Raw genomic sequence first — 15528 nt, forward strand, 5'->3', positions numbered from 1 at the left:
TCACGTGATTATCTGGTTTCCATCTCCCTCCATTTAAGGACAACATAGCTGCATACCAGCCAAAGCAGTCGAGGGAGGTAGTTTATGGGAGCACAGAAATGTGTTCATCAGATTTGCAAAAGGTACACAAAAATCGCAAGGTACCTCGTGATGACTGTTTGCAGAAGGAATCTTGCATAGTTTATGGGCCAACAATTTTTATAGTTGCATTATCTGCCAGGCTGTGTGGGCTGATGCAATAAAAGCTGAGAATTCTTTTTCCTGGTTGGTATAGCTTATAATTAGCACCCGATCTTCTTTAGCGTTTAAGAGCCAGATTGCCTTGATTTGTATATTGACTCTTATCATTTTACCAACTCCTGTCTTCAGCAAGTTATTTAACCTCATCTTAAAAATGAGAATAATTATGATATCTAATTCATGGAGTTACTGAGTGGAATAAATGAGTCAATAAGTAAAGGGACTAGAACAGTAGCCGGTGTATAAGAAGCTCTATACATTTTAAGGGTAGCTTATGTCTGAGGGCTGTAAGAGGTAGATGCTGTGCTAAAAGCTTTGCCAACCACTGTCACTAGTTCTCATAGCAGCTCTATGCAGGAAGGTAATTGTCCTGATACAGGAAGGTCTGCTTGTGGGGCTGGCCCAGGGCTAGCTAGCATCTGGGCACTTGACTTCCCGAAGGGTCCCTAAGTTAGTAACTGGTAAGGAAACTTCGCCCACCTGGAGCATTGAATTCTGCTCTGCAAGGCTGCCTTGACTGTTTGTGCAAACACTGTGATTTATGGAGAACACTTGCTTCCCTTCTGCAAGTCTGGAATGCTGGTAGTCATGTCCCTGCTGAAAGGAAGAGTAAAATCTGGGTGGCCCTGGGATGGGGGAGCAGAGGAGGCCTGGGTCTGGGAGATGTCTTTTTCCCCTGCAGACCCTTTTCTGTGTTCTCTAACTGTAATAAATCTTAGCCACGAGTCCAGCACTATGTTGAGTACCTCCGGTACAGGTGGGTGGACAGAGGCTCTCCAAATACAGAACAAAACAAAACAAAAACTTCTCGGAGGTATACAATGTGACTCTACTTTCATAAATTTAATCACCTGAGGAATGGAATAATTGAGACGCCAACAGGGCTGCTTGGTTGGTGAAAGAGCTGAGAGCTAAATCCTGTCTGTGTCCCTCGAAAGACCGTGTTCATCCCGCTGTGTCAGGCAGCCGCGCCTGACTACATACATCCTGGGCCAAAGGAAGCTTCTTTCTAAGGCACAACGACTGGCAGGCAATGTAACTTTGGGAAATATCTTACAGGCTTTTAAACTTCAGACATATTCACTGTAAAATTCTAATTATTATATCATTGTCACAGAATTGCTGTGAGGCTTTAATAAGATTATATATATCATACATGTGAAGCATATACATATTAAATACACAATATATTAAAATCTAGTTCAGTGCCTGGTGCAAGGTAAACCTCAATGAATAAAACAGCTAGAGAAGTGTGTACATACATGGCCAACATATATATTTGCATAAATGTGTATATACATACATACATATGCATGCAAGTTAATTACTCGTCTAACTAGCTCTATCTTAATTATAGAGCATCATTCACTATTCATAAATAAATAGTTAGGATTTTATAAGTGGGCCTGATTTTTACACCTACCAGTTTCAATCTAGGGAACCACTTTTATCCAGAAATCTTCTACTGAAAGCCTAAAGGATGACTTTCTTTAATGTTTTACCTTTGAAATTAATTCTTTTTTTTTTAAGTGAGAGGAAGGGAGATAGTGAGACAGACTCCCACATGTGCCCCAACCAGGATCTACCCTGCAACCCCCATGTGGGGCTGATGCTCAAATCATCCGAACTATCCTCAGCACCTGGGCTGATGCTCAATCCAATCCAGCCACCAGCTGCGGGAGGGGAAGAGGAAGAGAAGGAGGAGAGGAAGGGGGAGAGAAGCAGATGGTCACTTCTCATGTGTGCCCTGAATGGGAATCAAACCTGGAATGTTCATACGTAAGCCCGATGCTCTATCCACTGAGCCAAACAGCCAGGGCCAAAATTAATTATTAACTGGACAATTCAGAGCTTCACTTAAGACACTACATGGTTTTCATTTTTAGCTCCGACATTCGCATAAGTGGTGGCCGCATTTTTATCACTAACAGCGAGAACCTGGGATCTAGCAATAAATTGCTGTGCCAGGAAACTGGAACTCCCTAAGAAACTTAGCCTTGTATATCGACAGAATATTCACTCTTCCTAGGACCACGAAAACGAACTTGTGTGCTTAAGATTTTCTATCGATAATACCCGATTTTCTCTTTTCCACTGTGATTTTTATCCTTTCCGCTGCCATTCTATGGCATTTATGTTTATAGCATTACAAAACTGTACTGTAATTGAAGTATAATTGTTCATTCTTTGAAAATCATTTGGAAAAATTTGTGGCATCATCTCTCTCCTCTGAAGTCTAGATGGATAGGATCAGTCAGTAAGTTGTGGTACAAGAGGTCGGTTTTCCCCTAGAATTGGATGCCACCAAGTTTTCCTTCTGGAGCCAAGATGACAAAATTAACTCTAGTTCAAACATACCATTTCTAACTGTGGAAAGCCCCTGTCACCCAACCAACTCTGAGCACACAGTTATCAGCATTAAAGTCCACTTGGACATTCCTACCTGAGTGGCCTCAGACAAATCATTTAAGCTATTGGTGTCTTTGTTTCCTTATCTGTAAAAACGGTGATAGTAAGAGTCCCTGCCATTTAGTTAATAGTACGGTGTTGTACAGTTAAAAACTTAAGAGGATTGGTCTCATGTATGGTTACCACACACACACACACACAAATGAACAACAACAGAAAAAATATCTGCCTCAAAGAGTTTAAGAGGCTTAAATAGGTTAATATGTATAAAAATCATTAGAACAATGCCTGGCACATAGTATTGGATGGATGAGTGAAGACTGAATGAATGAATAAAATATACAATATACCTTCTACTATTCGCTAATTGCTTCTTTATCCATCTTATCATTCCCAATAAGACAAGAAGCTGCTTAAGGCCAGGGACCACCCTGGCACTATACTTTCCTATCCACCTCCTACCCTCAGTGAACTTAGCCCAGCAGTAGACATATTAGTCCATTAATAGCAGCTGTGAGTTTGACTATAGCAATATCCAGTAGGAGAAAACACCCCGGAATACACTCAGTGCCTTGAGCACCTCTCTAACCAATGCCTCTAGATCAGTGGCTTTCAATGTACTGGATGCCAACACAGTTTTTATGTTGCAAATCAACATACACATGAACATGCCCATGTTTACAGAGTCAAAGTTTTGCAAAAACAATACTTAACTTTGCTACATAAAATCTGCTCCAGTTAAATCCAGTCCAGGGAAGCTCAAACTTTTCATGGGTGTTCCAATCACTTGGAGGTCATGCTAAAATATATGCCAGGTTCAGCAAGACTTGGGTGGGATCAAAAGGTCTGCATTTCTGTCATGTTCCCAGTGACAATTTGGGTCCATGAATCATACCTAGAGTAGCAACAGTCTAGCCTAGTTTATTTTTAACATTTTTTTTTTTTTTTTAATATTTCTGAAGCTGGAAACAGGGAGAGACAGTCAGACAGACTCCCGCATGCGCCCGACCGGGATCCACCCGGCACGCCCACCATGGGCGACGCTCTGCCCACCAGGGGGCGATGCTCTGCCCATCCTGGGCGTCGCCATGTTGCGACCAGAGCCACTCTAGCGCTTGGGGCGGAGGCCACAGAGCCATCCCCAGCGCCCGGGCCATCTTTGCTCCAATGGAGCCTTGGCTGCGGGAGGGGAAGAGAGAGACAGAGAGGAAGGCACGGCGGAGGGGTGGAGAAGCAAATGGGCGCTTCTCCTGTGTGCCCTGGCCGGGAATCGAACCCGGGTCCTCCGCACGCTAGGCCGACGCTCTACCGCTGAGCCAACCGGCCAGGGCCTATTTTTAACAATTTTTTAATGCTGGGAATGGTTCTCTCAGTTTATTAAAGAAAGGGTGGCAATCTGCTGTTTGTAAAACACGGCTCCAAGTAATTTCAGAAGTTTCTGTCATTTGGCTCTATAATCCCACTGTTATCGTCCTAGCCTTGGGAATAGAACTCCTAGGCCTACATAGACATGAGGGTAGGGAGTTCACAGCAAGAATAATTCAAATATTACCTTTCATCTTGACTTGGTGTGAAATGCCTATCTGGTTCCCAGACTTTTTCTCTCTGTACTAAGCCTACACCCTGCAGCTATATTAATAAATTGTTGAGCACTTATTAAGAAGAGAGCACCGAATCAAGTACTTCATATCTAACTCCATATACTCCTACAACTAGCCTATGCAGGTATTCCCATTTCACAGATGAGAGAAGGTAGGTAGCTGGTAACTGGTGGAACTGGGTTCCAGACAGCAGCCGACAAGATGGTCCCAGAGATCCTTGCCTCCGGTGTTCACCCTGAATAAGGCCCTCCTGGTCACCAACAGTGTACTGAGGCTATGACAGCTGTGACCTCCAAACCTCAGCTAGAAGACCCTCTGACTTCTGTCTTGCACTCTCTTGGACAACTCCCTCTAGAAAAAGCCAGGAGAATTCTCAAGCAGCCTCATGAAGAAGTCTGTATAACAGTGGACAAAAGTTTCCTGCCAACAACCAGCACCAACTCGTTAGGCTTCCACTGTGAAAGCAAAGCCTCCGGCCTGTCCAGCCTGCAGATGATGGAAGAGCCTGCTGACATCTTGACTGCAGCCTCGCAAAGACCTTGAGCTAGAATCTCCCTGTGAAGTCTCTCCTAAATTCCCGACCCTCAGAAACTGTGAAATAATAAACATTTACTACTGTTTTATACCATTAAGTTTTGGAGTCATTTCTTATGTAGCAATAGATAACTAATAGAGTTCTTAACCAACAGGTTCTATTGCATCATTAGGACCCAGCCCAAAAAGGCAAGTGAAAGCTTTATGAAGGCCATTTGCATTACTTCTTCACTGTGGAATCTTGCACCACGCATGCTTCAGCAGCAAACTTTTTTTCTTTTTTTTAAATTTAAAATATATTTTTTAATTAAAGTTTACATCCCTATTATTTTATATTCCTTTCAGGTGGACAGCATAGTGGCTGGGCAATCATATACTTTACAAAGTGTTCCCCCTGATTCTTCTGGTGCCCACCCGGCACCACACACAGTTATTACAATATTATTGACTATATTCCCCATGCTGTACTTTACATCCTTGTGACTATTTCGCAGCTACCAATTTGTAGTTCTTAATCTCTTCATCTTTTCCACCCAGTCTCTTAAATCCCCCTCTCTGATTCAGCAAATTTTCCTTCTCGCCTTGCAGCCAATGTTGTGAGAGCCATTACTTCCCCTTCAGACTTGACCAGGTGACTTCCTGTAGCCAGGTGGATTTGGGAGTTAGTAATGTTCAATCACACCGAACACAAGTTTTTGCAGACACTACCAGAATCTGCCTGCCTTCTTTACTTCCTGCCTTCATTTGTGAAAACAAAATATCCCACAGGGTGAAAGCTCCTTTTAGCCTGGGTCCCAAAATGAGAAGGCATGGAACATGTCTCTGAACTTGACCCCTAGGTTGGGGACAAGCTAAGCTGAGCCCAAGCAGAGGTACAGCTGATTTATAGACCTCTGAATGAGAAGCAAATGCTCGCTGTGCTAATCCACAAGATTTCGGGTTTGCTTGTTACTGCGGCAAGAGCTGACCTGCACACTCACCATGCTGAATGATTCCGTACTCCATAAGCCGGTGGCAGAGCTGCTCTGCCTCTTTCCTCGTGGTAGCCTCACCTTCCTGAACCAGCCAATCTAGGAATTCGGATGCCATGAAGGTGCGCTCATACTTGACTCCCTCTTCTTCCCGGGGCTGCAGGAGTGTGTTTTCAGGGCTCATCAGCCTGGGAGGGAGAAAAGGACAAAAAATAAACCCACACAAAAGGAAAAGAGCTCATTTGAAATCCTATGTCATAGGCTTCTGTGAAGCAGTACAGCAAGTTGTCTGACAGACAGATGTGGCTATCACATGCTGCCACAGATGTCATTTCTAAGAGAAGGATTTGCTTCAGAAGAAAACAAGATGCATTTTTTCCCCTAGTAATTAAAAAAAACAAACAAACTGAAAATGCAATCCAACATTCTAGCATTAGAAGACTGAATTCAGTTTTGCCATCCTGGAAAGGGGTTATAATTTAAGGACCAACCACCAACCTACCTCTCTAAAAAGATGAGCATTTCTTTCCCCAAAACATTCATCCATTTGCCAAATTGTCATTCTACTACTGCTATAGACTGAGGATTTGTGTCTTCCCAAATTTCATATATTGAAACACTAACACCCAGTGTGATGATCTTTGGAGATGGGGCCTTTGGGAGGTGATTATGTCATGAAGGCGGGACTCCAGGGATGAGAGTACCACCCTCACAAGAAGAGCCACAGTAGAGCTGGCCTCTCCTTTTTCTCTCTGTGAGGATACGAGACGACCACTGTCTAAGAACCAAGGAGAGTCTTCTCACCAGACACCAGATGTGCTGGCACCTTGATCTCTCACTTCCCAACCTCCAGACTACAAAAAAAAATAAGTATTTATTGTTTAAGCCATTGAGTCTAATCAACCCAAACAAAACAAGACAAGTATGTAATTCACTCCCTTATGACCCCCATCACTGGAGCTTGTTTCTCACCGACCTTTCCAAGTGTTCTTCACGTTCTCCAGCTTCTGTCCTCACCACACCTCCAAAACCAGCTCCCACGGGGGCCATAAGCCTGCTGTTCCCCTGCATCCATATATGACTGGAATTTTGTAGGTCCCCATTATGGTCGACACTAATAGTATTAAATGCTAGTGACCATGCCCCTCACCTATAGGGACATTATTGTACTGGTTTCCTTCCCACCCAAACAGCTTTGCCCCAAATTAATCAACATCATCTCTCACTGCTTCAGTGGCTCAAAACTCACATTAAACGAGGAAGATAATACCTAGTCTACTTCCTTCCCTGGGTTGCCATAAAAAAATTACCATAAAAATATTTGAGAAAAAAGTTCTAAGTATATCAATGTATGTTTTTATATTAAGCATCCTTTAAAAAGCTATTAGCATATAATAGGACTTATTAAAAACCTTCTTATTTGGCATTTAACAGAAAGCATTTAAAAATCCTCTCCAGGACCTGGCTGGTTGGCTCAGTGATAGTGTGTTGACCTGGCATGTGGATTTCCTGGATTTGATTCCTGGTCAGGGCACACAGGAGAAGCAACCATCTGTTTCTCCACTCTTCCCCCTCCCCCTTCTCTCTCTCGCTCTTCTCCTCCTGCACCCATGGCTCCATTGGTTGGAGCGCATCAGCCCTGGACACTGAGGATGGCTCCATGAAACCTTCACCTCAAGTGCTAAAGATAGTTAAGTTGCGAGCATCAGCCCCAGATGAAAGTCGCAGGGTGGATCCTCGTTGGGGTGCATGCGTGAATCCGTCTCTCTATCTCCCCTCCTCTGACTTGGAAAAGAAGAAAAAAAGTCTTCTTTAGACATTTCCCAAGTCAATTGTTTTCTGTACTTTAATCCATCCTTAGAAGTAGCTACAAGGCTGCTTTCCCAGGCTTAGTCACGGTTGAGTTGGTGTGAACAATAGAATTATATTTAATATAATAGTGACCAGGCCCTCTTTGATGATGCTATGTTTACATCAATAGTGTCATGAGTGACAGATCATGAAGACATTCTACAGGCAGCTGTGTGCAGAAAGGGCCACACCAGCCCCTCCCATGCTTCTTTCCAACCTGACTCCACTGCTTCTCGCAGCGAGAGATTGAGTCTACTTCCGCTTCTCTTGAGCCTGGGCTGGCTTTGTGAACTGCACCAACCAACTCTATGCAGCAGAGAGACAAATGAGGCTTCCCAGGCGGGGCCTTCAGAGGCCTTGCCACTCCCACCTGCACCCTGTTGTGAAGCTATGATGCCACCGCCAGGAAGAGGCTCGTCCCACCTGCTGGAGGTGAAGAGGCCACAAGAGAACCAAGGTGCTCAGGCAATAGCCAGCCCCAGGTCTCGGACATGCAAATGAGGCTCTCCTGGACCTTCCTGCCTACTGACCCTCCAGCAACCACATGAATGAGCCCCAGATGAACCCAGTAAGCAATTGATATACCACGCAACCCACAGAATGCAGAGAAATACCACATCATGGGTGTTCTGAACGACTAAGTTTGGGGGTGATCTCTTTTACAGAAAGAGATTCTATTCATACCAATGGGAAATGGCAAAAAAAGAGGTGAAGCCCCACAAAAATGCACATGTCACACAGCTTAGGAAATACTGAAGGAACAATGAACAAATACTGCAGGGTCCTGGAAATAAACAGCATGGATTCAAGTCACGTGGAGCGAGCCCTGGGAGCCTGCATTGGTGAGGGGGCTCTAGAAAGGAGAACTGAAGAACTGTGAGCACACTCACATAGGAACAGCTCCCTTCCGCCATTTCCTCTGACCCCCAAATAAGGTATTCCAGAGTGAAACAGAGAGTACAGTTAGCGTGAGGTTTCCAGTCCCGTACATTATTTCCCCTAAGAAGTTGTCTCCAAGCTCACAAATATGGATGATGTGCACTTCCAAGGGCTCTCTAAGTTCCCGGCCAAGTCCCTTTTCAGAGCCCTGGGGGAATCACCTCCTCACGTACCTGTCAGCTTTTTGAGACACGAGTCCCTGTCTACGTGGTTCATGGTTGTTTCTAGCACAATAGATCCTCAAAAAGTATTTGCTGAATGAACAAACGCAACTCATGCCTACGCATTCTTTGCTGTGCATCATTATCCAAGAGTATGTTAAAAGTGACCCCGTTAGGGTGGCCTCCTGGGGAGATGGGGTGAGTCAAGTTTCTCCCTTGGTGATTCCCTCCATCGAAGACGCAGACAAAGACGCCTGGCCTTTGTCTCTGTTTCTAACTGCTCTGCCCCTTCCAGCTCAGCGATTTTCCTTTCAGGATGCTGGGAGGACAAGAGGATGGCCGTTTACTGGTGTCACTTCTTATAAGCAGAAGCATGACCTGCCAGCCCTCTGGAGCACCTGCTGAGTGGCTGGGGCAGCTGCTGCTTCCAAGAAAAGACCAGTTGGCAGGTCTGCTTGGCTCCACGGCCATTTGAAAGCAGGGACCACCACCCTTAGCTCTTCCTTCTTTCATTTCCCCTTAAATTTAAGTCGCGTCCCCATCCAGGTTCCTCTCTCTAAGACAAAGCCTATCATGGGATCTGATTTGAGAATTCATATGCGGTCACTGTATGGAAACAAGAATCTGACTTAGTCCTTGGGCCAATTATGTTTTTGCTATGTAACAAACTACCCCCAAACTTGTTGGCTTTACACAGCTACCATTTAATTGTATTTTGAGATTCTGTGGATTGCCTGGGGCTCAACTGGGCAGTTCCTCTATCACTCTTGCTGGAGGTCACTCATGCCAGTGCATGCAGAACAGGATGTCTGGCCCTTGGGGGCTCCTGAGCAATGTTGCCTCTCTCTCCAGTGAGGCTGAACATTAAGATGCAGAACTGAAAGGGCAGGAAGCAGATACAGCCAGGACATTATATAGTAGTTCTATTGAGGCATAATCTTTTACCATGCAACTGACTCATTTAACATGCACAGTTAGTTCAACTGCATTTGGTATATAACAGTGGGATAGTCCACATTGTGTTTCTCCATTCATCAGCCGATGAATATTTGTGTTGTTCCATTTTTGGTTATTGTGAATAACGCTGCTTTGAACAATCATATACAAAATTTTGTTTGGACATACATTTTCATTTTTCTTACATATCCACCTCAAAGTGGAATTGCTGGTCACATGGTCACACTGCTTAGCCTTTTGAGAGACTACCAAACTATTTCCCAAAAAGGCAGTACCATTTTACATTTATACTAGTGAAGTATTAGGGTTCTAATTTCTCCACATCCTCATCAATATTTGCATTTCCTTAGTAGTGAATGATATTGAGCATGTTCTCATATGCTTATTTGTCCATTTGTGTATCTTCTTTGGAGAACTGTCTACTTGGGTCCTTGGCCCACTTTTAAATTAGACTACTTATATTTTTATTACTGAACTTTAAGCATTCCTCACATACTCTAGATGCAAGGCCTTTATCAGACATATGATTTGCAGCTATTTCCTCCCATTTTATGGGTCATTATTCACTTTCTCGGTCGTATTGCTTGTAGCTCAAATGTTTTCTATTTTGCTGTAATCTAATCTACCCATCTCTCCCTTTCGTCACGTGGACTTTTGGTGTCACATTTTGGAAACCATTACTTAACTCAAGCCCCTGTCGATTTACTCCTAGGTTTTAATCTGTTTTATATTTTTAGTTCTTGCATTTAATTCTATGGTCCATTTTGAGTTCACTTTTCTACAAGGGATGAGGTGAGAGTCCAACCCCATTCCTTCATATGCAGCTATCCAGTTGTTCCAGCACCATTTGTTGAAATGACTATTCGTCCCCCCACTGAATTACCTTGGCACTTTTGTCAAAAATCAGTCAACCATGCCAGGCCTCCTTAATGCCTAGCTCAAAAGACACAGATGTCAACTGCCCTGAACTATATTTGTGAAAGCCATCAGACAGACGTCAGACTCAAGGGGAGGGGACACATGTACCAACTCTTCATAGAGAGAACAATATGCACATAGAGAAAGAGGTGACAATGTTTGGGGCTGTCTTTGGAGACTAGCTACCATATAGGCTTTATTTTAATTAGTCAGCTGAAGGCAATTCCAATAGGTATAGCTGATTCACAGTTTTATGTTGTCTCTTCCTCGTGTATTTACTTAAAAGTATGGGATAGTTTTAAAAGCATGAGCTCTAAAAGACAAACACATCTTCAAACCCTAACTCTGCACACGTGTTAGCTACGTGACTCTGCTTCCCCAAGTGTAAGATGGGGATTATAATGTGTCTTCCTGAGGAGCTGTTGCATAGCTTAAGTGTAACAATGCATGAAATGCTTCCATTACGGTATCAGTCACCAGAAATACTGAATTACCTTCAGCCACCACTGGTGATGATGATGATTGAAGTTTTCCAGATGGATCCATCTTTCAATAAAGTCTAACACCTTTCTCTGTGGCAAAAATGAATTAAGATTGTGTGCATATTTCTATAGATAAGGATAACAGTTCCATTTGAATTAGTCATCAATAAGTACTGTGCATGATGCTCTGAAATTCTTGGATTTTATGGAACAAATTCATGTTCAGTCAAAATTGTCCTGTGCTGACCTATAATCATGACATAAAGCCAGAAGCCTTGTGAGGTGTCAGGCTCTGAAAGTACTCACCTCCTGCAAGTGTTCACCAGACGTGGTCATGCATGTGAGCTGATTTCAACCCCTTCCTGGAGGTATGTGAGTCAGAGTTCCCAGCCTCTAACCCAGGGGAAGGCAGCATTACAATAGAAGGAACTGCTACATTTAGGGGCCAGTACAGGAATAGAAATAAGCCGATAGTGATCTCCTTGTACATTGAAAAAAATTTCAAAAGAGCTGAAAAGGCCCTATATAACGTGGGAACATATTTGAATGGACTACAAGGGCACAAGCTAGGAGGGAGCCAAAAGGACCCAGGCACTATTAGGCCAAAATGTATTTTAGATTACAGAGAGAAAACTTTTTAAAAAGCCTTGTGTTCATATAATGATGAATTATTTTTTGAAACAAAACAAAAAAATTCTATATACATAGTAACTACTAATAATTAAGAATTCATTCATCTAAATATTAATAGCGCTACTTTCCCCCTGGGGTTCATTTATGAATGATTTTTCTTCTCTGTTAATAGAATTCTCTATTATTCAAATTATTCCTCAGAGAGAATGTATAAGGTTTGTAACCGGGGGGAAAATGTTAGAATAAAAAAGTAATATTAAGGTTAAGTTTATGTTCAACCAGATGACGTGTTTGTCACAAAATACTCATGTTAATTTCCAATATAATAAAATAGCTCTCAATGTACAAATTATGTATTTAGATGTATGCTTCCAACATACACTTGGACTCTATAACACTGACTTATGTAATTAGCAGGAAAGTATTAATTAGAGAGAAAGGCTTACATGAGTGTTGGTATTTATGCGTACTACACTATCATCTATAGAACAGATGTTATAATTGACATAATTTTCATAATAATTAGCTGGGGAGCTAGTAAACAGAAAGCTGGGCAGATAGTTTTTTTATGACTGAAAATATTTCATACTGGAAAAAGTAAGGGTAAGGGAGGGGAAACAGCATTTCACAATCTGTCAACAAATATCTTGGGCCTTCGTTCGCTTGTCTCTGTTTTATACACTGAATTGAACATACTCATTTTCATCTTTATCCCTTTCTCAGGCTGTTCCCTCACACCTTCCCCATTCCTTTTCCTGGAGAAATCCAAACTGTACTAAAAAAGAAGGGGGCTCATTGTACAAGTGATCCAGGTGGTTCACTGCCCCAGGGAACCTGGATTCAGGGCAAAACAGGGGCCAATATCCAGCCCCAGCTCCTCAAGAGCAGTCCTGTGTGGATGTCAGAGACCGCACCAGCCTGCAGGAAACGTCAAAATGGAGCCAGGGCTCTCCGGCCATACCACCCTGAACGCGCCCGATCTCATATGATCGTGGAAGCTAATCAGGGTCGGGCCTGGTTAGTACTTGGATGGGAAAAGGGAGCCTGGGTCCCATTCATACAAAGGTGCTAAGTGAGAGAGTGGGTCTCTGTTTTAAAAGGCTATCTTAAGTAATACCTCCACCCCTTTAAAAGTATCCCAACTAAAGAGGGACAAATATATGGTGGCAGAAAATGGTTTGACTTTGGGTGATGGGCAAACAACATAACAGTTCAAATACTATAGACATGTTCCCCTGAAACCGAGGTATTCTTATTGATCAGTGTCACCCCATTCAATTTAATTTTCTAAATAAAATTTGTTTTTTTTGGGGGGGAGGGAGGAAGGGAGGGAGGAACAGACAGACAGGAAGGTAGAGAAAGATGAGAAGCATCAATTCATAGTTGTGGCACCTTAGTGGTTCATTGATTGTTTTTTCATATGTGCCTTGAGTGGGGGTTTCCAGTTGAGTCAGTGACCCCTTGCTCAAGCCAGTGACCTTGGGCTCAAGCCAGTGACCACTGTGATCTCATGCTCAAGCCAGATGAGCCCGCACTCAAACCGGTGACCTCAGGATTTTGAACCTGGGTCTTCAGCATCCCAGGCTGATGCTCTCTATCCATTGTGTCTGGTCAGGCTTAAATAAATTTTTTTTAAAAAATTTAAACAACAGAAACAGAGTAATCACACAGATCTCTCCTTTTTTGAACTTAAAAGTCAACAGCATGGTTTATATAACCTCTCAATTTTTAATACACTATATATACCCCTTCAGCTAAACGAGAAACTTCTGAAGGATAGACATCACATCATAAATGCTTTTATTTCTTAGAAAACCCAGGCCAGGGAGGGGGTATATATTAAGTGCTTAATAAATATTTGTTCAGCAGCTGACTGGCAACTAAGAGTACCACAAGCAACAGCCATAGAGAGTGTTACTTGTCTTTGAAGGATAAAACACTCCCTTTTCGCTTGCTATTTTAAATCTGTGAGAAGCCAGAACTTCTTAGTTTGGGTTTTATGATCTGAAGAGACTGATATTCCAGAACCTAAGTTGTAATTTTCACATTCCCCATGGTTTTGAGTGTTGTTGCATTAAACATTTTCAGGACTTGAATCAGCTTTAGACAGGAGCCGCGTGTGGAGTCCAAGTCCACGGCCGTCCTAAAAGGCTGCATTCAACTATGGTTTCACGACCGTAAAATTCCACAAGAAGGAGAGACATCAAGCACTGTTACAACGCATTCCACACAAGTCAAATCTCTGGGAGCCTTTTCAAACACATGTCAAGGAAAGCGGGGTTCTAAAACAGAAAATTCTTTTTTTAAAGGAATAGTTATTATTTATTTTGGGTGCTTCCATAATTATTTGAAAAGAGAAGAATTTGTTGCCAGAAACATAAAAAGAAATGAGGTCAAAGGAAAAAGTTTAGGAGGGGTACAACAAAGTAATAAAGAAAAATTGATGACAAATACCAACTAGAGAAACTATGAACATATATATATATATGAATATATTTAAGAGAGGTAAAAAAAAAAGTGATACAAAACTGCACAGAATGACAAGTAGGGCAGGTTAAAGCTCTGTCCTGCATGTCGGTGGAGATGGACTGAGAGGGGAAGGGAAACAGTCTGCATTTTTTTTTAACCAAGGTTTCACATTGTACAGTCATAAGATTACCTCTCTTAAAACAGATTTAAAATCACAGCCTTGAGACATTTATGGTCAACTGATTTTTGACAAGGGTGCCAAGGCCTTTCAATGGAAAAAGATTAATCTTTTTCAACAAATGGTGCTGGGACAATTAGAGTCACATGCAAAAGAACGAAGTTGGACCCTTACCTCAAACTTATATAAAAAAAATAACTCAAAATATATTAAAGACCTAAATGTGAGAGAGAAAACTATAAATCTTTTTTAAGAAAACATAAGTGTAACTCTTTATGACCTTGGATTTGACAAAGGCTTCTTAGATATGACACCAACAGCATAAGCAACAAAAGAAAAAAATAAAATAACACTACATCAACATTTTTAAACTTTCATGCTTCAAAGATACTAGCAAGAACATGAAAAGACAACTCACAGAATAGGAAAAAAACATTAGCAAATCATATGTCTGATAATGGGTTTGCATTCAAAATATATAAAGAACACTTAAAGCTCAATAATAAAAGACAACCCCCTGGCCGGTTGGCTCAGCGGTAGAGCGTCGGCCTAGCGTGCGGAGGACCCGGGTTCGATTCCCGGCCAGGGCACACAGGAGAAGCGCCCATTTGCTTCTCCACCCCTCCGCCGCGCTTTCCTCTCTGTCTCTCTCTTCCCCTCCCGCAGTCAAGGCTCCATTGGAGCAGAGATGGCCCGGGCGCTGGGGATGGCTCTGTGGCCTCTGCCTCAGGCGCTAGAGTGGCTCTGGTCGCAATATGGCGACGCCCAGGATGGGCAGAGCATCGCCCCCTGGTGGGCAGAGCGTCGCCCCCTGGTGGGCGTGCCGGGTGGATCCCGGTCGGGCGCATGCGGGAGTCTGTCTGACTGTCTCTCCCCGTTTCCAGCTTCAGAAAAATGAAAAAATGAAAAAAAAAAATTAAAAAAAAAAAAAAAAAAAAAGACAACCCAATGTAAGAGTGGGCAAGTGATCTCACAGGACCAAAGACGCTTTTCAAATGGCCAAAATGCAAATAGAAAGATACTAAGCATCATTAGTGAGCAGAGACCTGCAAATCAAAACCACAATGAGATACTGCTTCATACCCACTACATAGTGGGGAAGCAAACACTAAAAATGTATGTGCAAGGCAAACAAACAGAAAAACAGAGCAAGGAGAATGAGAGGAAAACAAAGAATGAAATACC

The 15528-nt window shown here is 42.7% G+C and overlaps 1 protein-coding gene across 2 annotated transcripts in view; it reads right to left on the reverse strand.

The window, feature by feature from the left end:
• The window catches only part of DEPTOR (DEP domain containing MTOR interacting protein), a 137889-nt gene that overhangs the window by 66567 nt on the left and 55794 nt on the right, over positions 1-15528 (reverse strand). The window contains exon 4 of one of the 2 annotated variants that reach the window (XM_066265754.1): positions 5837-5943. In XM_066265754.1, the coding sequence (XP_066121851.1) occupies positions 5837-5943 (107 nt within the window). Of the gene's footprint in view, positions 1-5764; positions 5944-15528 lie in introns of both variants that reach the window. The other variant, XM_066265753.1, reaches the window with a different exon arrangement.

This window comes from Saccopteryx bilineata, chromosome 3 (assembly GCF_036850765.1).
Source record: "Saccopteryx bilineata isolate mSacBil1 chromosome 3, mSacBil1_pri_phased_curated, whole genome shotgun sequence".
NCBI classification, from domain to species: Eukaryota; Metazoa; Chordata; class Mammalia; order Chiroptera; family Emballonuridae; genus Saccopteryx; species Saccopteryx bilineata.